The sequence below is a fragment of the Embiotoca jacksoni genome, unplaced genomic scaffold, assembly GCF_022577435.1.
Source record: "Embiotoca jacksoni isolate LCO1_2020_lvr unplaced genomic scaffold, fEmbJac1.0.p SCAF_63, whole genome shotgun sequence".
Classification (NCBI taxonomy): domain Eukaryota; kingdom Metazoa; phylum Chordata; class Actinopteri; family Embiotocidae; genus Embiotoca; species Embiotoca jacksoni.
The window spans coordinates 169,425-193,669 of NW_027185418.1; the positions used below are offsets into that span (position 1 = coordinate 169,425).

General features: G+C 36.9%; 3 protein-coding genes and 1 long non-coding RNA gene across 9 annotated transcripts; all 4 read left to right on the forward strand.

Annotated features, from left to right (window-relative positions):
* Nucleotides 1-3,134: 3,134 nt before the first annotated feature.
* Nucleotides 3,135-4,086, forward strand: LOC138213716 (C-type lectin domain family 17, member A-like). Its single transcript, XM_069174971.1, has 4 exons — nt 3,135-3,401; nt 3,479-3,645; nt 3,774-3,886; nt 3,963-4,086. Exons 1-4 carry the CDS (start codon nt 3,155-3,157, stop codon nt 4,084-4,086), a joined length of 651 nt encoding a protein of 216 aa, XP_069031072.1. The 5' UTR covers nt 3,135-3,154.
* A 999-nt stretch (nt 4,087-5,085) lies between these two features.
* LOC138213713 (natural killer cells antigen CD94-like) lies at nt 5,086-24,065 on the forward strand. Of its 6 annotated transcripts, none has more exons than XM_069174964.1 (9): nt 5,086-5,360; nt 7,547-7,691; nt 7,893-7,973; nt 9,110-9,178; nt 9,284-9,373; nt 9,547-9,822; nt 9,913-10,079; nt 10,200-10,312; nt 10,391-10,977. In XM_069174964.1, the coding sequence occupies exons 5-9, from the start codon at nt 9,340-9,342 to the stop codon at nt 10,512-10,514; spliced, it is 714 nt and encodes a 237-aa protein (XP_069031065.1). In that variant the 5' UTR covers nt 5,086-5,360; nt 7,547-7,691; nt 7,893-7,973; nt 9,110-9,178; nt 9,284-9,339; the 3' UTR covers nt 10,515-10,977. The 6 variants fall into 6 exon arrangements, 5 of the variants coding, with proteins under 5 accessions (XP_069031065.1, XP_069031066.1, XP_069031067.1 ...); XM_069174965.1 differs by having other exon boundaries at nt 7,550-7,691; XM_069174963.1 differs by lacking the exons at nt 5,086-5,360; nt 7,547-7,691; nt 7,893-7,973; nt 10,391-10,977 and adding exons at nt 8,682-8,873; nt 23,260-23,398; nt 23,917-24,065.
* LOC138213711 (asialoglycoprotein receptor 1-like) lies at nt 11,577-15,337 on the forward strand. Its single transcript, XM_069174961.1, has 7 exons — nt 11,577-11,712; nt 11,980-12,057; nt 13,036-13,140; nt 13,872-14,195; nt 14,286-14,452; nt 14,579-14,691; nt 14,769-15,337. Exons 1-7 carry the CDS (start codon nt 11,649-11,651, stop codon nt 14,890-14,892), a joined length of 975 nt encoding a protein of 324 aa, XP_069031062.1. The 5' UTR covers nt 11,577-11,648; the 3' UTR covers nt 14,893-15,337.
* LOC138213717 (uncharacterized) lies at nt 15,895-18,167 on the forward strand. Its single transcript, XR_011179548.1, has 2 exons — nt 15,895-16,169; nt 16,555-18,167. It is a non-coding gene; the product is annotated as an uncharacterized lncRNA (long non-coding RNA).
* Nucleotides 24,066-24,245: the final 180 nt, after the last annotated feature.

Here is a 24,245-nt window from a genome sequence, read left to right on the forward strand (position 1 = left end):
ATGATATAACAAGTTCAATCAGTATGAGGCAGGAACAGATCTGGTCTCAGTATGTTCACCACGTTTGGACCTCATTAATCAATCACACCGTCGACATCAGATCCAACAAATCTCCAGATTACAACAGGAAGTTCAATTTATCAGCGAAGCACATATTGTGTGTTTTACAAAGAGGGATTTCATGTTTGAATATCTTTTTCAGTGCTGTTACCAAAAATGCTGATCAAGTCAAAACCTGTTTTGCACTAATTGTTCTTCCTGGTCATCAAAAAGGATCAGTGGTCACTGTACACCGGGGGTCCTGGATTTGAGGGTGATGGAAGCTCTTCTCTGTCAAGGTGGGCGGCCATCTGCCTCCACGTGTTGGGGTGAGGTGAGTGTAGCTCTTAACACTGCTATACTCAGTATTACAGGAACATTTATACGTGCATCGACGGACACAAAAGAAGAGTTCAGACTGGAGCAATCTGCAGTAAAGGTGTGAGACCATGTGAGTAATGATGCAGAGAAAACAAAAAAAAAACCACAACACAGCAGATGGGTAAATTCAATTGGTTATTGGTGTTTTACACAAAACCAAGAAAACATCCAAAGTCCTAGTTACATATTAGTAATCTTGTTATACCATGTTATATACTCATTGTAATAATATCTTTTATATCAAGCTGATTATGGAACAGGAACACAGTGTTGGCTTGAAGTTTATATCCGGACTGTTGTGCATATAGATGACTTTCTCAGGAAAAGCAGAAGTTGATATATTTCAATGCCGTGAGAGACAGATTCGCCTCAACAGAGTAAAACAACCACTTCTCTTCTTATGAGTCACTGTGGCTCAATTACAGTGGTACTTCTTTGACTACAAGTCAGATAGACTCAACAGAAAGGTTGTAGTGATGGCGGAGGACGTTAACTACGCTTCAGTTGTATTCAAAAATAAGAACCGATCCCGACCGGAAGGTAAGTCAACTTTTAAAAGTACAGAGCGGCTAGAAAAGATATTCTCAGACTTTGTCCTCAGAAGAGAGTCTTTGTTTATGTGGCCCTCCTCATATCAAATATTAATTTATTGTTCTGGTGTAGGAGCAGGTTACATATTTAGCTAACTAAACCAAGCAGTTTGTCATTTTTCTTGATTTTTTTTTTCTTTTATCTCATTGTTGATTATAGTGAACTGTTAATATTTAACCACTGTACACTATTTAACCTTTCAGCTAAAAACAAAGAGGAAACTGTGTACGATGAAGTGAAGGAGAAAAAGAAATCAACCGAACAAAGTCCAGACACAAATGGTAAGTTGTAAAAGAACACAAAAACAAAACACAGGTGAGTCTGAGAACATTTGGTGCTGATATCGGCTTTGTGAAATCAAACAAACAAACAAACAAACAAACAAACAAACAAACACGTGTAAAACTTCTGACTGACCGCCACGTTGTGGAATAATTGTTGTTTGTAATAAATTGGTTTATTTAAATCAGCAGAAATCATTTAAGAAAAGTCAAAAATGTATGATTGTGTAGTAGTTGATTTGGTAAACATTCAGTCAGGGAAGCTCCAAAATATGTGTTTGGACGGGTCACAATCTGTAAACTTTAGTGAACCCTTATCGACCGGAAACCCAAAATACGATTGAAACATGATTTAAGAGTTTTACAAATGTTCTTATAAATATATATTTTTAAGATTATCACCTTTACTTGAATGACAACTGATGACTATATTTTCAACATCTATCAATTCTTATCATATCTGAAGGACAGATTACTTAGCAAAATATAAACAAACAATGAGACGCTTAAATACATTGCAGCGTTATATTAGTCAATATTACTGGGTTGGCCTCATAGGAATGGAGGCTATGTCCACTTCTGCCTACAACCTGGTTCATCTGTAGCACAATGTCTGAAAGAATTGATAACAAACATTTTAGAAATTGTAAATCTTTCCTTTAAGTGTCCCACATGAACATTAATAATACATAATGGCCATGAAGCGTTTCCTTTCTGATGATTTTTCGTTGCAAAACATTGTTTTGTATAAAAATGCAATCTCATGTTGAATTTAAGTTAATTTGAGGTTTTCACAGTCTGATTTAAAAGTTTTTATACTTCCTGTTTCTAACTTACTAAGTTTAAAATACCTTCTTTGGCGATGGCAAGGTAAAGAGGAAATGTTGGACTGAAAAAGACTGTAACTTTGGTTACCCACATTATTTCATAACTCCGACTTCTAAAGCCACGTATTTATATGTTTGTCTATCCGATTCCTGCCAGACAAGAAAGCAGACGGACGACGTCGCCACTATCGGCTCTTGGCTTGTTGCTTGGCGACTTTCTGTGTCATTTTGCTGTTGGGCATCATAGCAATCTGTGTCTACAGTAAGTATGTAAAACAGATAGTCCATGCACGAACTTAGACACAAGGCAGACCCTTATAGAATAATATTTCTTCTGTTACCATCATGTGATATCAGATTGTTTTACATACCATAAGTTTCTGCTTCTAGTTTTCTAAATCTGTCAAGAACAAAGTGAATTACTAGACACAATAATTCATGGTTAAATGTATGAAGATAGTATAACACAGGTTTTTTTTTATACAATATATATTTTCAGTACTGTGTAACCAATTATTGCACATTTTGCCTTAATAATAGCCATGTAATTCACCATGTTGGGAAACATCAGGCCAAATAATAAATCTACACCTGCTGTTGGGTTTCTTGGTAACAGAGAAAAGTTTAGAAAACGAAATCATTGGCTAAAATAAAACAAAAAATCCACAACATATTTACCATTAACTTTTGTTTCAGTCATTTTTACTTAAAATTTTATTGTTAAGCTGTTTTGAGTGAATTTTGTATGAACCAATGGGGGAAGCTGTGAAATATTGAAAGATGGCTTAACACATTGTGAGTGTTGGTCTTTTTGTGGGTTTTTTGTTGTTCTCTGAAATAGAACAAACACAATCTTAGCTTATAGCTCCCAAAAGGCTGGCAAACCTTAAGTACAACAGACAGGAAGCAGCTTTGATCTGTGATGAAATAACAAAAGCAAAATGAACAATACCAAAACTGCTTACTCTCCCTTAAGAAGCTAATTTTCATTTTGCAGTTGTCAGTCAGGAAAACAGCCAAACGACTCTTCTGGAAATGAATCGCAACCTGACAAACCTCAACAACAACTTAAGGGAGGACAACACCAACCTGACACAAGCCAATGCTGTCTTAGAGAGCAAGGTCACAAATCTCACTGCAGAAACGATGAAAATCCAGGAGCTGGAGATGGAGAAGAGAAACCTTACAAATCAAATAAAGGACATGGAGGCAAAGGGGAATGAGCTCAACATCAGTCGAGCTCAGTGGAGCATTGATGCCTACTGTCCGAGAAAAGATGGCAGTATGATGGGATCCCATTAGTCACAAAAATATAACGAGACAGTAAAGTTGATTATTAGTTGATCTCTGTTATTTCAGGAAGACAGTGTAAGTCTTGTCAGCCGGGCTGGATTCTGTTCCAGTCCAGTTGCTATGTGGTTTTGGACTACAAGAATTCTACCGATCGGAAAACCTGGGAAGAAGCTCGAGAAAACTGCAAAATAAGGAGTTCTGATTTGGTGGTTGTAGATAATGCAGAAGAAAAGGTAATGACAGCATATTGAAAATGAAAATGTATTTTCTGAAGATCTGAAGACACGCTGAGTCTGTTGGTCACAGTGAGTTTATTAAAGTAAGTAAATATCTCTGATCCTTTTTCCTCTGTTGTCCTCAGAAATATGTCAGTGATAAGAGCTGGGGAAGTTCAGGAAACGAAGGGTACTGGATTGGACTGAAAGTTGAAGATGGAAAATGGAAGTGGGTCGATGGAAATGATCTGGCTGACAGGTAAGAGACGCATTTCTAAACACTTTGATTGATAAAATCTTGACTCTGGATCCAACTGATGTTTTTGTTTCCTCAGCTCCTGGATAGAAAACCCGACTGATGGTCACTGTGCAATTTCTCGTCAAACTCAAGGATGGAAATCAGTGAAATGTAACGACACGAACAGATGGATCTGTGAACAGAAGTATTTGTCTGTTTGAGTCAAACTTCAGAAGGTAACTTGATAGTCTGCAAAGATTAATCTTATGTAAGATAATGCCAACTGGCTTAATATTGTCAAAATATGAAAATTTCTAGTAATATCACGTTTAATATTTTTGGTAAAACCAAAACTTAGAAATAAAGTTAAAGTGTGCTACTTTTAACAGCTGTTTGTTTAATGTACTTAGTGTACATATTTGGGAAAAATAAAAACAAACACAGATACAATGTATTAATTTAGATATTCAAAAATATTTGTTTCCTGTCTGTAATTTTTAACACTGTTGCCGCTGATTGGCCAACAGAGGGCGCTGCATTACTTCTCAACTAAATGCTTCCAAAGCTGTTTTCTTCAACATTTGTATTCTGATGTAAATAAGTCTTCACACGTTGAGGCAGCAGATAATGTTAGATATCTATTAAGAAGCAAATGCATGTTTTTATCCTGTTATGTTGAATAAAAATGTTAAACTGAACAACAATATTTCTGTTTTCTTGTTTTTTCTAATCTCTCAAAACCTTCTCATTAAAAATGTCAGTAAGTTTTGATAAAGTCAGGATGAACTGCATTCTTCAGGATGATATAACAAGTTCAATCAGTATGAGGCAGGAACAGATCTGGTCTCAGTATGTTCACCACGTTTGGACCTCATTAATCAATCACACCGTCGACATCAGCTCCAACAAATCTCCAGATTACAACAGGAAGTTCAATTTATCAGCCAAGTACATATTGTGTGTTTTACAAAGAGGGATTTCATGTTTGAATATCTTTTTCAGTGCTGTTACCTAAAATGCTGATCAAGTCAAAATCTGTTTTGCACTAATTTTTCTTCCTGGTCATCAAAAAGGATCAGTGGTCACTGTACACCGGGGGTCCTGGATTTGAGGGTGATGGAAGCTCTTCACCGTCGAGGTCACGTGTTCTCCCATGTTCACGTAACCCAGGCAACATTCAGTTTCCCAATTTACAGACGTTCCCTAAACGTCTCACCAAACCAGCTGGTGGTCTGAACGTAGCAGAGCCCTTAGCCCCCCCTCCCACTCTCTGAACCACGCACTCACCTACCGGAGACCCCGCAGCTAAGACAGGTGCAGGAGGCAGACAAGATTTGGAGCAAAGTCAGATATTTTGAGATTCCCAAGAGATATCGAGTGAATTTAACAGTATTGTAAGTGAGTTACATGCTGAGCTGCAGCGGAGCTGTCGAGGGAGAAGTTCTCACCGGGACGAACTCCGTCGGGCGTTTCTTCAATGAAGTGGATTATCCAGGTGAGTTGCTACCTGAGGTTATCTTGTTAACTCAGTTTGTGTCAGAGAATTGGGAGTAATTTACTTTGAGGAACATAGCGAAGCAAAACCAGCCAGGATAACAACATTTTGGATGATGTGAATGAAGCACATAACTGTGTGTGTGTGTGTGTGTGTGTGTGTGTGTGTGTGTGTGTGTGTGTTGAATTTTCGTTAAATTACTGTATATGTTGTAAAAGTATGTTGATTGCCAAGTGTATTGTTTGAAATTGAGGTAAAACGAGATAATTTAGTCACAAGTGTTTAAAGTCGTGAATGTTTTGTGTAAATCTAATGTGATGGAAAAAGAGGAAACTCTGACTATATGATGATGTTCTGCACACTTGTGTACAGGCTGTTTTTTTTTTTTAGGGATTCATCAAGTGACTACGAGCTGCTTCATCTGCTATCCTGTCTGGATCTTCACCGAGAAATATAAAGGATCCAATTTTATTGGCACTTTGTTTTCCGAGATCTCAGAGTTGTTTTGGATTCAAACAAACAACCGGAAATCCGTTGGAAGAGACTAATGGTGAACTGTTGAACGTTTAGTAACTTCCAAAGATATAAATGAGACCTACTTTGACTGACAACTGTAAAGGACTAAAACAGACGATTAAGATCTAACAACTGAATTATTTTGGGTTTAACAGAGTTCAGAGGTTTATACCTGATTTTAGTTACATTATTTGACATAATATGCAATTCAATGGTTGTTTATCCAATTTTGTTACGCAGTTATTTGAGTTAAAGTTGCTGTAAGTTGGACCTTTAAACAGTTTCTCATCCGTCTTCAGCTCATGTTTTTTTAGGCGGGGCTAAAAGGTCGCTTCAGTACGTCACCGATCTACCACACAGACGGTTTATATAACCTTCTGCATGGCTCCTCCTCTCACGGTGAAACGCTATAAAAGCCTGGAGCTCATTTGCATAAGAGGTCATCCCACTCTGCCGTAGTCAGATTGTTATTGTCCATCAGCTGGCTGCTACAGGACGTCTCCCTCCACCCGCAAGTGAATCTTTCCTGGAAGCAAGAACCTCCAAAGCAGCGCCGCATCGCCGTTTAAATTCCCTACTGATGAAGAAAGGAAAAAGAGGCGGATTGATTTCGTGAAGAGCCTCGCTAAAGGAGACGTTAGGATCGACACCAACAGCCGCCTCTGCAGGGACCGTTTCACAGAGGACAGTTTTAACTTGGACCGGAGACGGATGCAGTTCACGGACACACGGCTTCTCCTGCAGCTCGGAGCCGAACCGAGCTTCACCCTCCCGGCCGTTCGTCCTCCGGTCGCACCGGCACCGTCCGCCGCCGCCAGCAGTCCACCACTCAGCGGAAGTTCTGTGTGCTTGTTGTAATTATACCAGATAACTTTTCCACAGTGACTCTGCTACATTTAGTCCTCGGTGCAAACCGCTAACGTGATTTTACTCGGTGTAGAATAACTTTATCTTCATGAAATGGGAGCTAATGTGCTAATTAGCTTCTATTGAGTTTGTAGCAGAGTTCAGAGGAAAATGCTCCGAAAACAGCAGATTTTTTTTACGCGTGTCAATATAGCTCCGATAAGGAACTATAATATATGTAACTCTGTATTTTACATGTCGGGTGATGGTAAACATGGACCAGAGGAGATCTAGTCCTCCTGATTAATGAGGGTTGTTGATTTTGGACTCCGGTGTAACGTTACAATCAGCGACCCTCTCGGTTACATGTACCGGTACCGGTCGGGATAAATGAGCCCAACTACATGTGGAGGAGGCTGCAGAGAAGAGGAGGAGGAGGAGGAGGACGAGGAGGTGGAGGGACATCAGTGAAAGAGAAAGACTTACATCTCAACCTGAGCAGGTTCAAAGTTTGAATTGACGTGATATAATGAATTAACATGTGATGTCATGAATTAACATGTGATGTCATGAATTAACATGTGATGTAATGCAGCGTTGTTCATGTTACAGTCGTTACAGAACTAAATCAACTCCTCTATTCTTATTATCTCCACTATTGTAATGCAGGTGCGTTAGAAGTAGTTGGAGACTCACTGTCTTCTGTCTCTGGTGTCCAGTTTGACTCCTGTGTTACAGCTCAGGGGGACAAGCTTCATTTATATGCATCTGTATGTTTCACTCATTGGACAAATAAATTCTGATTCTATTGTGTTTTCCCAAAGCAGGCTGCTCCATCCAGCAGAGAGACAGAGGACCAGTGGGACATCATGCATAAAGTCACCGAGAGGTTGGATGTCAGACGGACCGCTTAGTGGGGAAAAGAACTGCAGTCACAGGACTGTCCTACAGGACACTGAACACCTCCCAGTGAGTGGGCGGAGCTTCAGCTCCTTCAGGACACGCCCCCCCAGTCTCAGAGCAGAGAAGACTGATGATTTTCTCACGATTTCAAATCCTACTTTAATATACTTGTCGGTGTTTTTTTCATTCAAATTTGGATGGGTAGTTAACAACCCATACTTCTGTGGTGTGATGAACTTAAAACTCATTTTCATTTCTACTTTACAGCATCTTTAAGTAAAGGAGCTGAATACTTCTTCCAGCACTGATGAACTGCAGCAGCCTGAGAAGATGCTGCAGACACACTGTGTGAGTTCAAACCATTTATAAATAAGACTTCTCATCACAACTGGGCATTAGTTTCTCAACAAACACCAACTGTCGCAACTTCAAAACAGAACTAAAAACCACATGCTTCTCTATCAAGGTTAAAACTGGTACTGTAAACTTGCTACACAACTCAGACTTACTTTAAAAAGTCCAGACGTTCCTCTATCTGCAAGGAGGGTAAACATTTCTCACGCTTTTCACCGACACTCTTTTGTGTAGCAGAATCATGTTTCTGTAATGCATGATGCCTTTTTAAAGCACAACAACACAGTGTAACTTTGGCAGCAATTGCATTTGAAGAGTGAAAAAAAAAAATCCTTTTCATCTTTACATTTATTACCATGATTTTTCCAGGCTGCCGAGCACATTGGGAGTGATTCTATAAATACGGACTAATTTGCTGCAGATATTTAAACATTTGTGTTTAATCGGTGCCGTTGGAGATCAGCGTGTGGATGTGTTCTGTGTCTGAATTTTAAATGGCAGTCCATCCAGGCTGGTCAGCTGACCTGAATTCAGACATTTATTCAATCATCATTGGTCAGAAAAACAACATGTAACACAATCATATTACTGTTTGATTTCTTATTAGATAAAACAAAAAAACCGATATTTTAGATGGAAAAGAAAAAATTAGAAAATTTCCCCTCACAACAACTCACCATGAATTTCAAAACAGAGGCTTCAATGTCACAACTTCAAAACACCCAAAAACCCACAAACTTCCCTGTAAAGTTTAAGGTCACTGCACCAGCGTTTCCATTTCAGCCTTCATATGCAGCTCGATCGCTGGTGAACTTGATGCTTTTTCCAGGATGAACAGAAAAACACAGACGCTGACGGTCAATTTTAGAATTCCAAATGTTTCTTTCTCTGCAGGTAGGATGCTTTCTGACAGATTCAAACTTCACAAGCGTCTCATCTTTTGTGAAACAGAATCTTATTTTATTCATTTTCATAATGATGAGCATAACGACACTTTGGTCAAATTAATTTGAGATGTCACGATTGACTTTATGTTCTAATTTGTATCATGATCTTCTCAGTCTGCTGATTCTGGAAATAATGTTTAATTTACTGCAGATCTTTGAGAACTTATGTTTGATTTGTTTCAGAGGAACTTGAAGAAGGTGACTATGAAAATTCACCAGTTTATACTGTGGACAAAATAACAGCCACTGCAGGTTATTAACACAATTTACTGCGCAAATATTATAACAGCAGATTGAAATGTTTTAAAGTTTCATGTTGATTCGTTTCAGCTAAAAAAAAATTACTTTTTCTTTCAGACAAGAAGTCTCCCTTTTTCACTCGTTCTTTTCCAACATTAGCAGTGAGTTGGTTGATGCTGTTTGTTATTGTGGCCCTTCAAATATATTGTAAGTATAACTCAAAAGTAAACAAATATTTCGATGTCGTTATTGTGAAATAATTCTGAACAAAAATGCATTTTGTCTGACTTTCAATTTATGTCAAACTTGTTTGATTTTTGTTAAGTTGTTGTCCAATATCAGCTCACTGCCAACTATCTTCCTGTACGTTTGACCTTAAGTTACCTCGGTCATTTCTGAAAACAACGCCAAGCTGACGGCAGAAAAGATGAACCTGGAGAAACAAAACCAGGAGCTGGAGAAACAAAACCAGGAGCTGGAGACACAAAACCAGGAGCTGGAGACACAAAACCAGGAGCTGGAGACACAAAACCAGGAGCTGGAGATGGAGAAGAGAAACCTTGCAAATCAAATAAATGACATGGCAAAGGGGAATGAGCTCAACATCAGTCGAGCTCAGTGGAGCATTGATGCCTACTGTCCCAAAAGAGATGCCAGTATGTTGGGATCCCATTAGTTATAAAAATATTGAATTCTGACATAATGAAACAGTAAAGTTGATTATTAGTTGATCTCTGTTATTTCAGGAAGACAGTGTAAATCTTGTCAGCCGGGCAGGATTCTGTTCCAGTCCAGTTGCTATATGGTTTTGGACTACAAGACTTCTACCGATCGGAAAACCTGGAAAGAAGCTCGAGAACTCTGCAAAATAAGGAGTTCTGATTTGGTGGTTGTAGATAATGCAGAAGAAAAGGTAATGACAGCTTATATTAAATGAAAATGTATTTTCAGAACACACACTGAGTCTGTTGGTCACAGTGTGTTTATTAAAGTAAGTAAATATCTCTGATCCCTTTTCCTCTGTTGTCCTCAGACATATGTCCATGTTAACAGCTATAACCGTCCAGGAAACGAAGGGTACTGGATTGGACTGAAAGTTGAAGATGGAAAATGGAAGTGGGTCAATGGAAGTGATCTGGCTGACAGGTAAGAGACACATTTCTAAACACTTTGAATGATAAAATCTTGACTCTGGATCCAACTGATTTTTTTTATTTTCCTCAGCTCCTGGATAGAAAACCCGACTGATGGTCACTGTGCAATTTCTCGCCAAACTCAAGGATGGAAATCAGTGAAATGTAACAACAGGAACAATTGGATCTGTGAACAGAAGTCTTTGTCTGTTTGAGTCAAACTTCAGAAGGTAACTTGATAGTCTGCAAAGATTAATGTCATGTAAGATAATGCCAACTGGCTTAATAATGTCAAAATATAAAGATTTACAGTAATATCACATTTCACTTTTTTGTAAAAACCAAAACTTAGAAATAAAATTAAAGTGTGCCATATTTAACAGCTATTTGTTTTGGTACTTTTTGTTTATATCTGGAAAAAAAAAAACACAGATCTAATGTCTAAATAGATATTCAAAAAGATTTGTTTCCTGTATGTAATTTTTAACACTGTTGCCGCTGATTGGCCAACAGAGGGCGCTGCATTACTTCTCAACTAAATGCTTCCAAAGCTGTTTTCTTCAACATTTGTATTCTGATGTAAATAAGTCTTCACACGTTGAGGCAGCAGATAATGTTAGATATCTATTTAGAAGAAAATGCATGTTTTTATCCTGTTATGTTGAATAAAAATGTTAAACTGAACAACTACATTTCTGTTTTCTTTTTTTTTTTTATTCTCTCAAAACATTCTCATTAAAAATGTCAGTAAGTTTTGATGAAGTCAGGAGGAACTGCATTCTTCAGGATGATATAACATCAACATGGGCGGCCATCTGCCTCCACGTGTTGGGGTGTGGTGAGTGTATCTCTTAACACTGCTATACTCAGTATTACAGGAACATTTATACGTGCATCGACAGCCACAAAAGAGTTCAGACTGGAGCAATCTGCAGTAAAGGTGTGAGACCATGTGAGTAATGATGCAGAGAAAACAAAAAAACCCACAACACAGCAGATGGGTAAATTCAATTGGTTATTGGTGTTTTACACAAAACCAAGAAAACATCCAAAGTCCTAGTTACATATTAGTAATCTTGTTATACCATGTTATATACTCATTGTAATAATATATTTTATATCAAGCTGATTATGGAACAGGAACACAGTGTTGGCTTGAAGTTGACATCCGGACTGTTGTGCATATAGATGACTTTCTCAGGAAAAGCAGAAGTTGATATATTTCAAGGCTGTGAGATTCGCCTCAACAGAGGAAACAACCACTTCTCTTCTTGTGAGTCTCTGTGGCTCAATTACAGTGGTACTTCTTTGACTACAAGTCAGATAGACTCAACAGAAAGGTTGTCGCGATGGCGGAGGACGTTAACTACGCTTCAGTTGTATTCAAAAATAAGAACCGATCCCGACCGGAAGGTAAGTCAACTTTTAAAAGTACAGAGCGACTAGAAAAGATATTCTCAGACTTTGGCTTCAGAAGAGAGTCTTTGTTTATGTGGCCCTCCTCATATTAAATATTAATTTATTGTACTGGTGTAGGAGCAGGTTAGATATTTAGCTAACTAAACCAAGCAGCTTGGCATTGTTCTTGTTGTTGTTGTTTTTTTTTTTTATCTGATTGTTGATTATAGTGAACTGTTAATATTTAACCACTGTACACTATTTAAACTTTTAACCTTTCAGCTAAAAACGAAGAGGAAACTGTGTACGATGAAGTGAAGGTGAAAAAGAACTCAACCGAACAAAGTCCAGACACAAATGGTAAGTTGTAAAAGAACACAAAAACAAAACAGGTGAATCTGAGAACATTTGGTGCTGATATCGGCTTTGTGATATCAAACAAACAAACAAACAAACAAACAAACACGTGTAAAACTTCTGACTGACCGCCACGTTGTGGAATAATTGTTGTTTGTAATAAATTGGTTTATTTAAATCAGCAGAAATCATTTTAGAAAAGTCAAAAATGTATGATTGTGTAGTAGTTGATTTGGTAAACGTTCTGTCAGGCAAGCTCCAAAATATGTGTTTGGACGGGTCACAATCTGTAAACTTTAGTGAACCCTTATCGACTGGAAACCCAAAATGCGATTGAAACATGATTTAAGAGTTTTACAAATGTTCTTACAAATATATATTTTTAAGATTATCATCTTTAATTGAATGACAACTGATGACTATATTTTTAACATCTATCAATTCTTATCATATCTGAAGGACAGATTACTCAGCAAAAAACTAAACAAACAATGAGACGCTTAAATACATTACAGCGTTATATTAGTCGATATTACTGGGTTGGCCTCATAGGAATGGAGGCTATGTCCACTTCTGCCTACAACCTGGTTCATCTGTAGCACAATGTCTGAAAGAATTTATCTCTAAAACATTTTAGAAATTGTAAACCTTTCCTTTAAGTGTCCCACGTGAACATTAATAATACATAATGGCCATGAAGCGTTTCCTTTCTCATGTTTTTCTTTTACAAAACATTGTTTTGTGTAAAAATGCAATCTCATGTTGAATTTAAGTTAATTTGAGGTTTTCACAATCTAATTTAAAAGTTTTTATACTTCCTGTTTCTAACTTACTAAGTTTAAAATACCTTCTTTGGTGATGGCAAGGTAAAGAGGAAATGTTGGACTGAAAAAGACTGTAACTTTGGTTACCCACATTATTTCATGAACTCCGACTTCTAAAGCCACGTATTTATATGTTTGTCTATCCGATTCCTGCCAGACAAGAAAGCAGACGGACGACGTCGCCACTATCGGCTCTTGGCTTGTTGCTTGGCGACTTTCTGTGTCATTTTGCTGTTGGGCATCATAGCAATCTGTGTCTACAGTAAGTATGTAAAACAGACAGTCCATGCACGAACTTAGACACAAGGCAAACCCTTATAGAATAATATTTCTTCTGTTACCATCATGTGATATCAGATTGTTTTACATACCATAAGTTTCTGCTTTTAGTTTTCTAAATCTGTTAAGAACAAAGTGAATTACTAGACACAATAATTCATGGTCAAATGTATGAAGATAGTATAACAGGTTTTTTTTATACAATATATATTTTCAGTACTGTGTAACCAATTATTGCACATTTTGCCTTAATAATAGCCATGTAATTCACCATGTTGGGAAACAACAGGCCAAATAATAAAGCTACACCTGCTGTTGGGTTTCTTGGTAACAGGGAAAAGTTTAGAACACAAAATCATTGGCTAAAATAAAACAAAAATCTACAACATATTTACCATTAAGTTTTGTTTAAGTACTTTTTACTTGAAACTACATTGTTAAACTGTTTTGAGTGAATTTTGTGTGAATCAACGGGGGAAGCTGTGAAATATTGAAAGATGGCTTAACACATTGTGAGTGTTGGTCTTTTTGTGGGTTTTCTGTTGTTCAAACAAATAGAAAAAACACAATCTTAGCTTATAGCTCCCAAAAGGCTGGCAAACCTGAAGTACAACAGACAGGAAGCAGCTTTGATCTGTGATGAAATAACAAAAGCAAAATGAATAAGACCAAAACTGCTTACTTTCCCTTAACAAGCTAATTTTCATTTTGCAGTTGCTACATTAAGTCATGAAAACAACGAAAATACTCTTCTGGAAATGAATCGCAACCTGACAAACCTCAACAACAACTTAAGGGAGGACTACATCAATCTGACAATCCAGTTTGACAACCTGACACGAGCCTTTGCTGTCTTAGAGAGCAAGGTCACAAATCTCACGGCAGAAAAGATGAACCTCACGATGCAAAACCAGAAGCTGGATATGGAGAAGAGAAACCTTACAAATCAAATAAACGACATGGAGGCAAAGGGGAATGAGCTCAACATCATTCGAGCTCAGTGGAGCATTGATGCCTACTGTCCCAGAAAAGATGGTGGTATGTTGGGATCCAATTAGTTACAAATATATTGAATCTTGATATAACGAGACAGTAAAGTTGATTATTAGTTGATCTCTGTTATTTCAGGAAGACAGTGTAAATCTTGTCAGCCGGGCTGGATTCTGTTCAAGTCCAGTTGCTATGTGTTTTTGGATTACAAGAATTCTACCGATCGGAAAACCTGGGAAGAAGCTCGAGAACTCTGCAAAATAAGGAGTTCTGATTTGGTGGTTGTAGATAATGCAGAAGAAAAGGTAATGACAGCATATTGAAAATGAAAATGTATTTTCTGAAGATCTGAAGACACGCTGAGTCTGTTGGTCACTGAGTTTATTAAAGTAAGTAAATATCTCTGATCGTTTTTCCTCTGTTGTCCTCAGAAATATGTCAGTGATAACAGCTATGACCGTCCAGAAAACGAAGGGTACTGGATTGGACTGAAAGCTGAAGATGGAAAATGGAAGTGGGTCGATGAAAGTGATCTGGCTAACAGGTAAGAGACACATTTCTAAACACTTTGAATGATAAAATCTTGACTCTGGATCCAACTGATGTTTTTGTTTTCCTCAGCTCCTGGATAGAAAACCCGACTGATGGTCACTGTGCAATTTCTCACCAAACTCAAGGATGGAAATCAGTGAACTGTAACAACAGGAACAATTGGATCTGTGAACAGAAAGCTTTGTCTGTTTGAGTCAAACTTCAGAAGATAACTTGATAGTCTGCAAAGATTAATCTTATGTAAGATAATGCCAACTGGTTTCATAATTTCAAAATATAAAGATTTCTTGAAATATCACATTTAATATTTTTGTAAAAACCAAAACATAGAAGTAAAATTAAAGTGTGCTACTTTTAACAGCTGTTTGTTTAAGGTATTTTGTGTACGTATTTGGAAAAAATAAAAACAAACACAGATATAATGTGTTAATTTATATATTAGAAAGTAGGTGTTTCCTGTCTGTAATTTTTAACACTGTTGCAGCTGATTGGCCAACAGAGGGCGCTGCATTACTTCTCAACAAAATGCTTCCAAAGCTGTTTTCTTCAACTTTTGTATTCTGATGTAAATAAGTCTTCACACGTTGAGGCAGCAGATAATGTTAGATATCTATTTAGAAGCAAATGCATGTTTTTATCCTGTTATGTTGAATAAAAATGTTAAACTGAACAACAATATTTCTGTTTTCTTGTTTTTTTCTAATCTCTCTCAAAACATACTCGTTAAAAATGTCAGTAAGTTTTGATAAAGTCAGGATGAACTGCATTCTTCAGGATGATATAACAAGTTCAATCAGTATGAGGCAGGAACAGATCTGGTCTCAGTATGTTCACCACGTTTGGACCTCATTAATCAATCACACCGTCGACATCAGCTCCAACAAATCTCCAGATTACAACAGGAAGTTCAATTTATCAGCCAAGTACATATTGTGTGTTTTACAAAGAGGGATTTCATGTTTGAATATCTTTTTCAGTGCTGTTACCTAAAATGCTGATCAAGTCAAAACCTGTTTTGCACAACTTTTTCTTCCTGGTGATCAAAAAGGATCAGTGGTCACTGTACACCGGGGGTCCTGGATTTGAGGGTGATGGAAGCTCTTCTCGGTCGGGGTCACGTGTTCTCCCTTTTTCACGTAACCCGGGTAACATTCAGTTCCCCAATTTACAGACGTTCCCTAAACGTCTCACCAAACCAGCTGGTGGTCTGAACGTAGCAGAGCCCTTAGCCCCCCCTCCCACTCTCTGAACCACGCACTCACCTACCGGAGACCCCGCAGCTAAGACAGGTGCAGGAGGCAGACAAGATTTGGAGCAAAGTCAGATATTTTGAGATTCCCAAGAGATATCGAGTGAATTTAACAGTATTGTAAGTGAGTTACATGCTGAGCTGCAGCGGAGCTGTCGAGGGAGAAGTTCTCACCGGGACGAACTCCGTCGGGCGTTTCTTCAATGAAGTGGATTATCCAGGTGAGTTGCTACCTGAGGTTATCTTGTTAACTCAGTTTGTGTCAGAGAATTGGGAGTAATTTACTTTGAGGAACATAGCGAAGCAAAACCAGCCAGGATAACAACATTTTGGATGATGTGAATGAAGCACATAACTGTGTGTGTGTGTGTGTGTGTGTGTGTGTGTGTGTGTGTGTTGAATTTTTGTCAAAGTTTCTGTATATGTTGTAAAAGTATGTTGATTGCCAAGTGTATTGTTTGAAATTGAGGGAAAATGAGATAATTTAGTCACAAGTGTTTAAAGTTGTGAAAGTTTTGTGTAAATCTAATGTGATGGAAAAAGAGGAAACTCTGACTATATGATGATGTTCTGCACACTTGTGTGCAGGCTGTTGTTTTTTTTTAGGGATTCATCAAGTGACTACGAGCTGCTTCATCTGCTATCCTGTCTGGATCTTCACCGAGAAATATAAAGGATCCAATTTTATTGGCACTTTGTTTTCTGAGATCTCAGAGTTGTTTTGGATTCAAACAAACAACCAGAAATCCGTTGGAAGAGACTAATGGTGAACTGTTGAACGTTAAGGAACTTCCAAAGATATAAATGAGACCTACTTTGACTGACAACTGTAAAGGACTAAAACAGACTATTAAGATCTAACAACTGAATTATTTTGGGTTTAACAGAGTTCAGAGGTTTATACCAGATTTGAGTGATTATTTGTCATAATATGCAATTCAATGGTTGTTTATCCAATTTTTGTTACACAGTTATTTGAGTTCAGTGGAATTCATTTTGTTGTTAAGAGCTGAAGTTGAGTTAATGTGAGATTTAAAGGTATTGTTCAAGTGAAATGGTTTAAATAATTCTGTAAATATATTCCCTCATCATTGAATCATTGGTTGTGTGTGTGCTTTGTTGGCTGGAGGTCTCATTGCTCTTGTATAGAGTTGCTACCACCAATGTCCTTACCCAACCGAGTAATTGAAATGAAGTGAACTGTAACCAAGGTAACCTGAAAAAAGCTTGGCCTGAACTGTTAAAGAACCTCAGATACTGATGTTACATAGATAGTAGTGCCAGGGTTAGCATCATAGATTACCCTTTAGTAAAAGATTACGTGCTGCAACAGCAAGGGTTACATTCACATGTGTCTGCAGGTGAGTCAGTTTGTCTGCGTGTTGATGCTGTTCTTTTCCTGCCTGTTATGCAGTGCATGCTGGGATAAACTCTGATGATCAAAGTCACTTGCATTTGATAAAAGACGGTGGTGGAATGTAACCAAGTACATTTACTCAAATACTTAAGTACAAATTTGAGATACATGTACTTTTACTTTAGTATTTCCTGTTGTGAAGCTTCATTGTTCTATTCGACCACATATCAGAGGTTTGACAGCTTTAGTTACTTTTAAGATTACAATTTTTCATACCCTTCTTGTCCAGTGAAAACCATGTCTCTCCAAATTTTGGTGAATCGAATTGGAACTTTTCAGAAAAAGTGAAGGATTATATGTTCCTACTTCTAAATAAACTATTTAAAAAAAAAACACATCGTCACAAAGCTGAAAACAGGGATGTTTTTCTCAGATTGTTGTTTTTAGAGATGAGCGGTTCTCACAGGACAGCGGTACTACAAACACATGATGACACACTAACAGGGAGTCTTTTCTAAACTGTTACTGTTTGATATGTTAAGTAAATTTAACTGTTAATACTCATGTTTTTACTAATGCAAGGTTTTGAATGTAGGATTTTTACCTGTCGTGAAGTAGATACACGTTGTGTTGGTACTTTTACTTAAGTAAAGGACCTGAATACTTCTTCCAGCACTGATGAACTGCAGCAGCCTGAGAAGATGCTGCAGACACACTGTGTGAGTTCAAACTATTTATAGTGAAGACTTCTTATCACAACTGAGCATTAGTTTCTCACCTAACACCAACTGTCGCACCTTCAAAACAGAACTAAAAACCACATCCTTCTCTATCAAGATTAAAAATGTTATTTTAAACTTTGTACATGACTCAGACTTACTTTAAAAAGTCCAGACGTTCCTCTATCTGCAAGGAGAGTAAACATTTCGCGAGCTTTTCACCTACACTCTTTTGTGTAGCAGAATCATGTTTCTGTAATGCATGATGCCTTTTTAAAGCACAACAACACAGTGTAACTTTGGCATTAAATACATTTGAAGAGTAAAAAAAAAAATCCTTTTCATCTTTACATTTATTACCATGATTTTTCCAGGCTGCCGAGCACATTGGGAATGATTCTATAAATACGGACTAATTTGCTGCAGATATTTAAACATTTGTGTTTGATCGGTGCCGTTGGAGATCAGCGTGTGGATGTGTTCTGTGTCTGAATTTTAAATGGCAGTCCATCCAGGCTGGTCAGCTGACCTGAATTCAGACATTTATTCAATCATCATTGGTCAGAAAAACAACATGTAACACAATCATATTACTGATCGAGTTCTGATTAGAGGAAACAAAGAAACTGTATATTTTTAGATGGAAAAGGACAAATTAGAAAACTTCCCCTCACAACAACTGACCACAAGTTTTGAAATAAAGGCTCAACTTAGAAACAGACCCAAAAAAACACAAACTTCCCTGTAAAGTTTAACATCACTGCAACAGCGTTTCCATTTCATATATTCTGGATAGAAAACCCGACTGTTGGTCACTGTGCAATTTCTGTAAAAAATGAAGGATGGAAATCAGTGAACTGTAACAACAGGAACAATTGGATCTGTGAAAAGAAGGTTTGTCTGTTTGAGTCAAACTTCAGAAGGTAACATGATAGTTTGAAAAGATTAATTACATTTAAGATAATGCCAACTGGCTTAATAATGTCAAAATGTGTAGATTTCAAGTAATATCACCTTTAATATTTTTGTATAAACAAAAACTTAGATGTAAACTTAGTGTGCAACTTTTAACAGCTGTTTACGTACTTTTTATGCATATTTGGAAATAAAAACAAATGCAGATCTAATGTCTGAATAGATATTAGAAAATATTTGTTTCCTGTATAATGTTTTAAATTCTTGCTACTGATTGGCCAACAAAAAACTACTTCTCAACAAAATGCTTCCAAATCTGTTTTCTTCAACATTTGTATTCTGATGTAAATAAGTCTTCACACGTTGAGGCAGCAGATAATGTTAGATATCTATTTAGAAGAAAATGCATATTTTTATCCTGTTATGTTGAATAAAAATGTTAAACTGAACAATATTTCTGTTTTCTATTTTTTTTCTAATATCTCAAAACATTCTCATTAAAAATGTCAGTAAATTTTGATAAAGTCAGGATGAACTGCATTCTTCAGGATGATATAACAAGTTCAATCAGTATTAGGCAGGAACAGATCTGGTCTCAGTATGTTCACCACGTTTGGACCTCATTAATCAATCACACCGTCGACATCAGCTCCAACAAATCTCCATATTACAACAGGAAGTTCAGTTTATCAGCCAAGCACATATTGTGTGTTTTACAAAGAGGGATTTCATGTTTGAATATCTTTTTCATTGCTGTTACCTAAAATGCTGATCAAGTCAAAACCTGGTTTGCACTAATTTTTCTTCCTGGTCATCAAAAAGGATCAGTGGTCACTGTACACCGGTGTTTTACACAAAACCAAGAAAACATCCAAAGTCCTAGTTACATATTAGTAATGTTGTTATACCATGTTATATACTCATTGTAATAATATATTTTATATCAAGCTGATTATGGAACAGGAACACAGTGTTGGCTTGAAGTTTATTTCTGGACTGTTGTGCATACAAATGACTTTCTCAGGAAAAGCAGACGTTGGTATATTTCAAAACTGTGAGAGACAGATTCACCTCAACAGAGGAAACAACCACTTCTCTTCTTATGAGTCACTGCGGCTCAATTACAGTGGTACTTCTTTGACTACAAGTCGGATAGACTCAACAGAAAGGTTGTAGCGATGGCGGAGGACGTTAACTACGCTTCAGTTGTATTCAAAAATAAGAACCGATCCCGACCGGAGGGTAAATCAACTTTTAAAAGTACAGAGCGACTAGAAAAGATATTCTCAGACTTTGGCTTCAGAACAGAGTCTTTGTTTATGTGACCCTCCTCATATTAAATATTAATTTATTGTACTGGTGTAGGAGCAGGTTAGATATTTAGCTAACTAAACCAAGCAGCTTGGCATTGTTCTTGTTGTTGTTGTTTTTTTTTTTTATCTCATTGTTGATTATAGTGAACTGTTAATATTTAACCACTGTAAAGTATTTAAACTTTTAACCTTTCAGCTAAAAACGAAGAGGAAACTGTGTACGATGAAGTGAAGGTGAAAAAGAACTCAACCGAACAAAGTCCAGACACAAATGGTAAGTTGTAAAAGAACACAAAAACAAAACACAGGTGAGTCTGAGAACATTTGGTGCTGATATCGGCTTTGTGAAATCAAACAAACAAACAAACAAACAAACAAACAAACACGTGTAAAACTTCTGACTGACCGCCACGTTGTGGAATAATTGTTGTTTGTAATAAAATGGTTTATTTAAATCAGCAGAAATCATTTAAGAAAAGTCAAAAATGTATGATTGTGTAGTAGTTGATTTGGTAAACATTCAGTCAGGCAAGCCCCAAAATATGTGTTTGGACGGGTCACAATCTGTAAACTTTAGTGAACCCTTATCGACCGGAAACCCAAAATACGATTGAAACATGATTTAAGAGTTTTACAAATGTTCTTATAAATATATATTTTTAAGATTATCACCTTTAATTGAATGACAACTGATGACTATATTTTCAACATCTATCAATTCTTATCATATCTGAAGGACAGATTACTTAGCAAAAAACTAAACAAACAATGAGACGCTTAAATACGTTACAGCGTTATATTAGTCGATATTACTGGGTTGGCCTCATAGGAATGGAGGCTATGTCCACTTCTGCCTACAACCTGGTTCATCTGTAGCACAATGTCTGAAAGAATTGATATCAAACATTTGAGAAATTGTAAATCTTTTCTTTTAGTCTCCCACGTGAACATTAATAATACATAATGGCCATGAAGCGTTTCCTTTCTCGTGTTTTTCTGTTATAAAACATTGTTTTGTGTAAAAATGCAATCTCATGTTGAATTTAAGTTAATTTGAGGTTTTCACAGTCTGATTTAAAAGTTGTTATACTTCCTGTTTCTAACTTACTAAGTTTAAAATACCTTCTTTGGTGATGGCAAGGTAAAGAGGAAATGTTGGACTGAAAAAGACTGTAACTTTGGTTACCCACATTATTTCATGAGCTCCGACTTCTAAAGTCACGTATTTATATGTTTGTCTATCCGATTCCTGCCAGACAAGAAAGCAGATGGACGACGTCGCCACTATCGGCTCTTGGCTTGTTGCTTGGTGACTTTCTGTGTCATTTTGCTGTTGGGCATCATAGCAATCTGTGTCTACAGTAAGTATGTAAAACAGACAGTCCATGCACAAACTTAGACACAAGGCAGACCCTTATAGAATAATATTTCTTCTGTTACCATCATGTGATATCAGATTGTTTTACATACCATAAGTTTCTGCTTCTAGTTTTCTAAATCTGTCAAGAACAAAGTGAATTACTAGACACAATAATTCATGGTCAAATGTATGAAGAGAGTATAACACAGGTTTTTTTTTGTACAATATATATTTTCAGTTCTGTGTAACCAATTATTGCACATTTTGCCTTAATAATTGCCATGTAATTCACCATGTTGGGAAACATCAGGCCAAATAATAAATCTACACCTGCTGTTGGGTTTCTTGGTAACAGGGAAAATTTTAGAACACGAAATCATTGGCTAAAAAAAATAAATCTGCAAAATATTTACCATTGAATGTTGTTTCAGTCATTTTTACTTAAAACTACATTGTTAAACTGTTTTGAGTGAATTTTGTATGAACCAATGGGGGAAGCTGGGAAATATTGAAAGATGGCTTAACACATTGTGAGTGTTGGTCTTTTTGTGGCTTTTTTTGTTGTTCTCTGAAATAGAAAAAACACAATCTTAGCTTATAGCTCCCAAAAGGCTGGCAAACCTGAAGTACAACAGACAGGAAGCAGTTTTGATCTGTGATAAAATAACAAAAGCAAAATGAACAATACCAAAACTGCTTACTCTCCTTTCAGAAGCTAATTTTCATTTTGCAGTTGTTAGTCAGGAAAACAGCCAAACGACTCTTCTGGAAATGAATCGCAACCTGACAAACCTCAACAACAATTTAAGGGAGGACAACACCAATCTGACATGAGCTAATTCTGTCTTATAGAGCAATGTCATAAATCTCACTGCAGAAAAGCACAACCTTACGATGAAAAACCAGGAGCTGAAGACACAAAACCAGGAGCTGGAGACACAAATTCAGGAGCTGGAGATGGAGAAGAGAAACCTTACAAATCAAATAAAGGACATGGAGGCAAAGGGGAATGAGCTCAACATCAGTCGAGCTCAGTGGAGCATTGATGCCTACTGTCCCAGAAAAGATGGCGGTATGTTGGGATCCCATTAGTTATAAAAATATTGAATCTTGATATAACGAGACAGTAAAGTTGTTTATTAGTTGATCTCTGTTATTTCAGGAAGAAAGTGTAACTCTTGTCAGTCGGGCTGGAATCTGTTTCAGTCCAGTTGCTGTGTGGTTTTGAACAACAAGAATTCTACCGAACGGAAAACCTGGGAAGAAGCTCGAGAAAACTGCACGATAAGGAGTTCTGATTTGGTGGTTGTAGATAATGCAGAAGAAAAGGTAATGACAGCTTATATTAAATGAAAATGTATTTTCTGAAGATCTGAACACACGCTGAGTCTGTTGGTCACATTGAGTTTATTAAAGTAAGTAAATATCTCTGTTCCCTTTTCCTCTGTTGTCCTCAGAAAAATGTCAGTGATAACAGCGGGGGAAGTTCAGGAAACGAAGGGTACTGGATTGGACTGAAAGTTGAAGATGGAAAATGGAAGTGGGTCGATGGAAGTGATCTGGCTAACAGGTAAGACACACATTTCTAAACACTTTGAATGATTAAATCTTGACTCTTGATCCAACTGATGTTTTTGTTTTCCTCAGCTCCTGGATAGAAAACCCGACTGATGGTCACTGTGCAATTTCTGTAACTAACGATGGATGGAAATCAGTGAACTGTACCAACAGGAACAGATGGATCTGTGAACAGAAGTCTTTGTCTGTTTGAGTCAAACTTCAGAAGGTAACTTGATAGTCTGCAAAGATTAATCTCATGTAAGATAATGCAACTGGCTTAATAATGTCAAAATATGAAGATTTCTAGTAATATCACGTTTAATATTTTTGGAAAAAACAAAACTTAGAAATAAAGTTAAAGTGTGCTACTATTAACAGCTGTTTGTTTAAGGTACTTTGTGTACATATTTGGGAAAAAAACAAAACTCAGATGTAACGTATAAATAGATATTAGAAAATATTTGTTTCCTGTCTCTAATTTTTAACACTGTTGCCGCTGATTGGCCAACAGAGGGCGCTGCATTACTTCTCAACAAAATGCTTCCAAAGCTGTTTTCTTCAACATTTGTATTCTGATGTAAATAAGTCTTCACACGTTGAGGCAGCAGACAATGTTAGATATCTATTTAGAAGAAAATGCATGTTTTTATCCTGTTATGTTGAATAAAAATGTTAAACTGAACAACAATATTTCTGTTTTCTTGTTTTGTCTAATCTCTCAAAACCTTCTCATTAAAATGTCAGTAAGTTTTGATAAAGTCAGGATGAACTGCATTCTTCAGGATGATATAACAAGTTCAATCAGTATGAGGCAGGAACAGATCTGGTCTCAGTATGTTCACCACGTTTGGACCTCATTAATCAATCACACCGTCGACATCAGCTCCAACAAATCTCCAGATTACAACAGGAAGTTCAATTTATCAGCCAAGCACATATTGTGTGTTTTACAAAGAGGGATTTCATGTTTGAATATCTTTTTCAGTGCTGTTACCTAAAATGCTGATCAAGTCAAAACCTGTTTTGCACTAATTTTTCTTCCTGGTCATCAAAAAGGATCAGTGGTCACTGTA

Bases quoted from the DNA above. Each gene is read 5' to 3' on its own strand.
- LOC138213716 (XM_069174971.1), top strand. From the start codon at position 3,155: ATGAATCGCAACCTGACAAACCTCAACAACAACTTAAGGGAGGACAAC. The intron at 3,402-3,478 runs GTATGATGGGAT...CTGTTATTTCAG, and splicing joins CTGTCCGAGAAAAGATGGCA to GAAGACAGTGTAAGTCTTGT. The intron at 3,646-3,773 runs GTAATGACAGCA...TGTTGTCCTCAG, and splicing joins TAGATAATGCAGAAGAAAAG to AAATATGTCAGTGATAAGAG.
- LOC138213711 (XM_069174961.1), top strand. From the start codon at position 11,649: ATGGCGGAGGACGTTAACTACGCTTCAGTTGTATTCAAAAATAAGAAC. The intron at 13,141-13,871 runs GTAAGTATGTAA...TTCATTTTGCAG, and splicing joins CATAGCAATCTGTGTCTACA to TTGCTACATTAAGTCATGAA. The intron at 14,453-14,578 runs GTAATGACAGCA...TGTTGTCCTCAG, and splicing joins TAGATAATGCAGAAGAAAAG to AAATATGTCAGTGATAACAG.
- LOC138213713 (XM_069174963.1), top strand. From the start codon at position 8,810: ATGAACAGAAAAACACAGACGCTGACGGTCAATTTTAGAATTCCAAAT. The intron at 9,179-9,283 runs GTTATTAACACA...TTTTTCTTTCAG, and splicing joins CAAAATAACAGCCACTGCAG to ACAAGAAGTCTCCCTTTTTC. The intron at 10,080-10,199 runs GTAATGACAGCT...TGTTGTCCTCAG, and splicing joins TAGATAATGCAGAAGAAAAG to ACATATGTCCATGTTAACAG.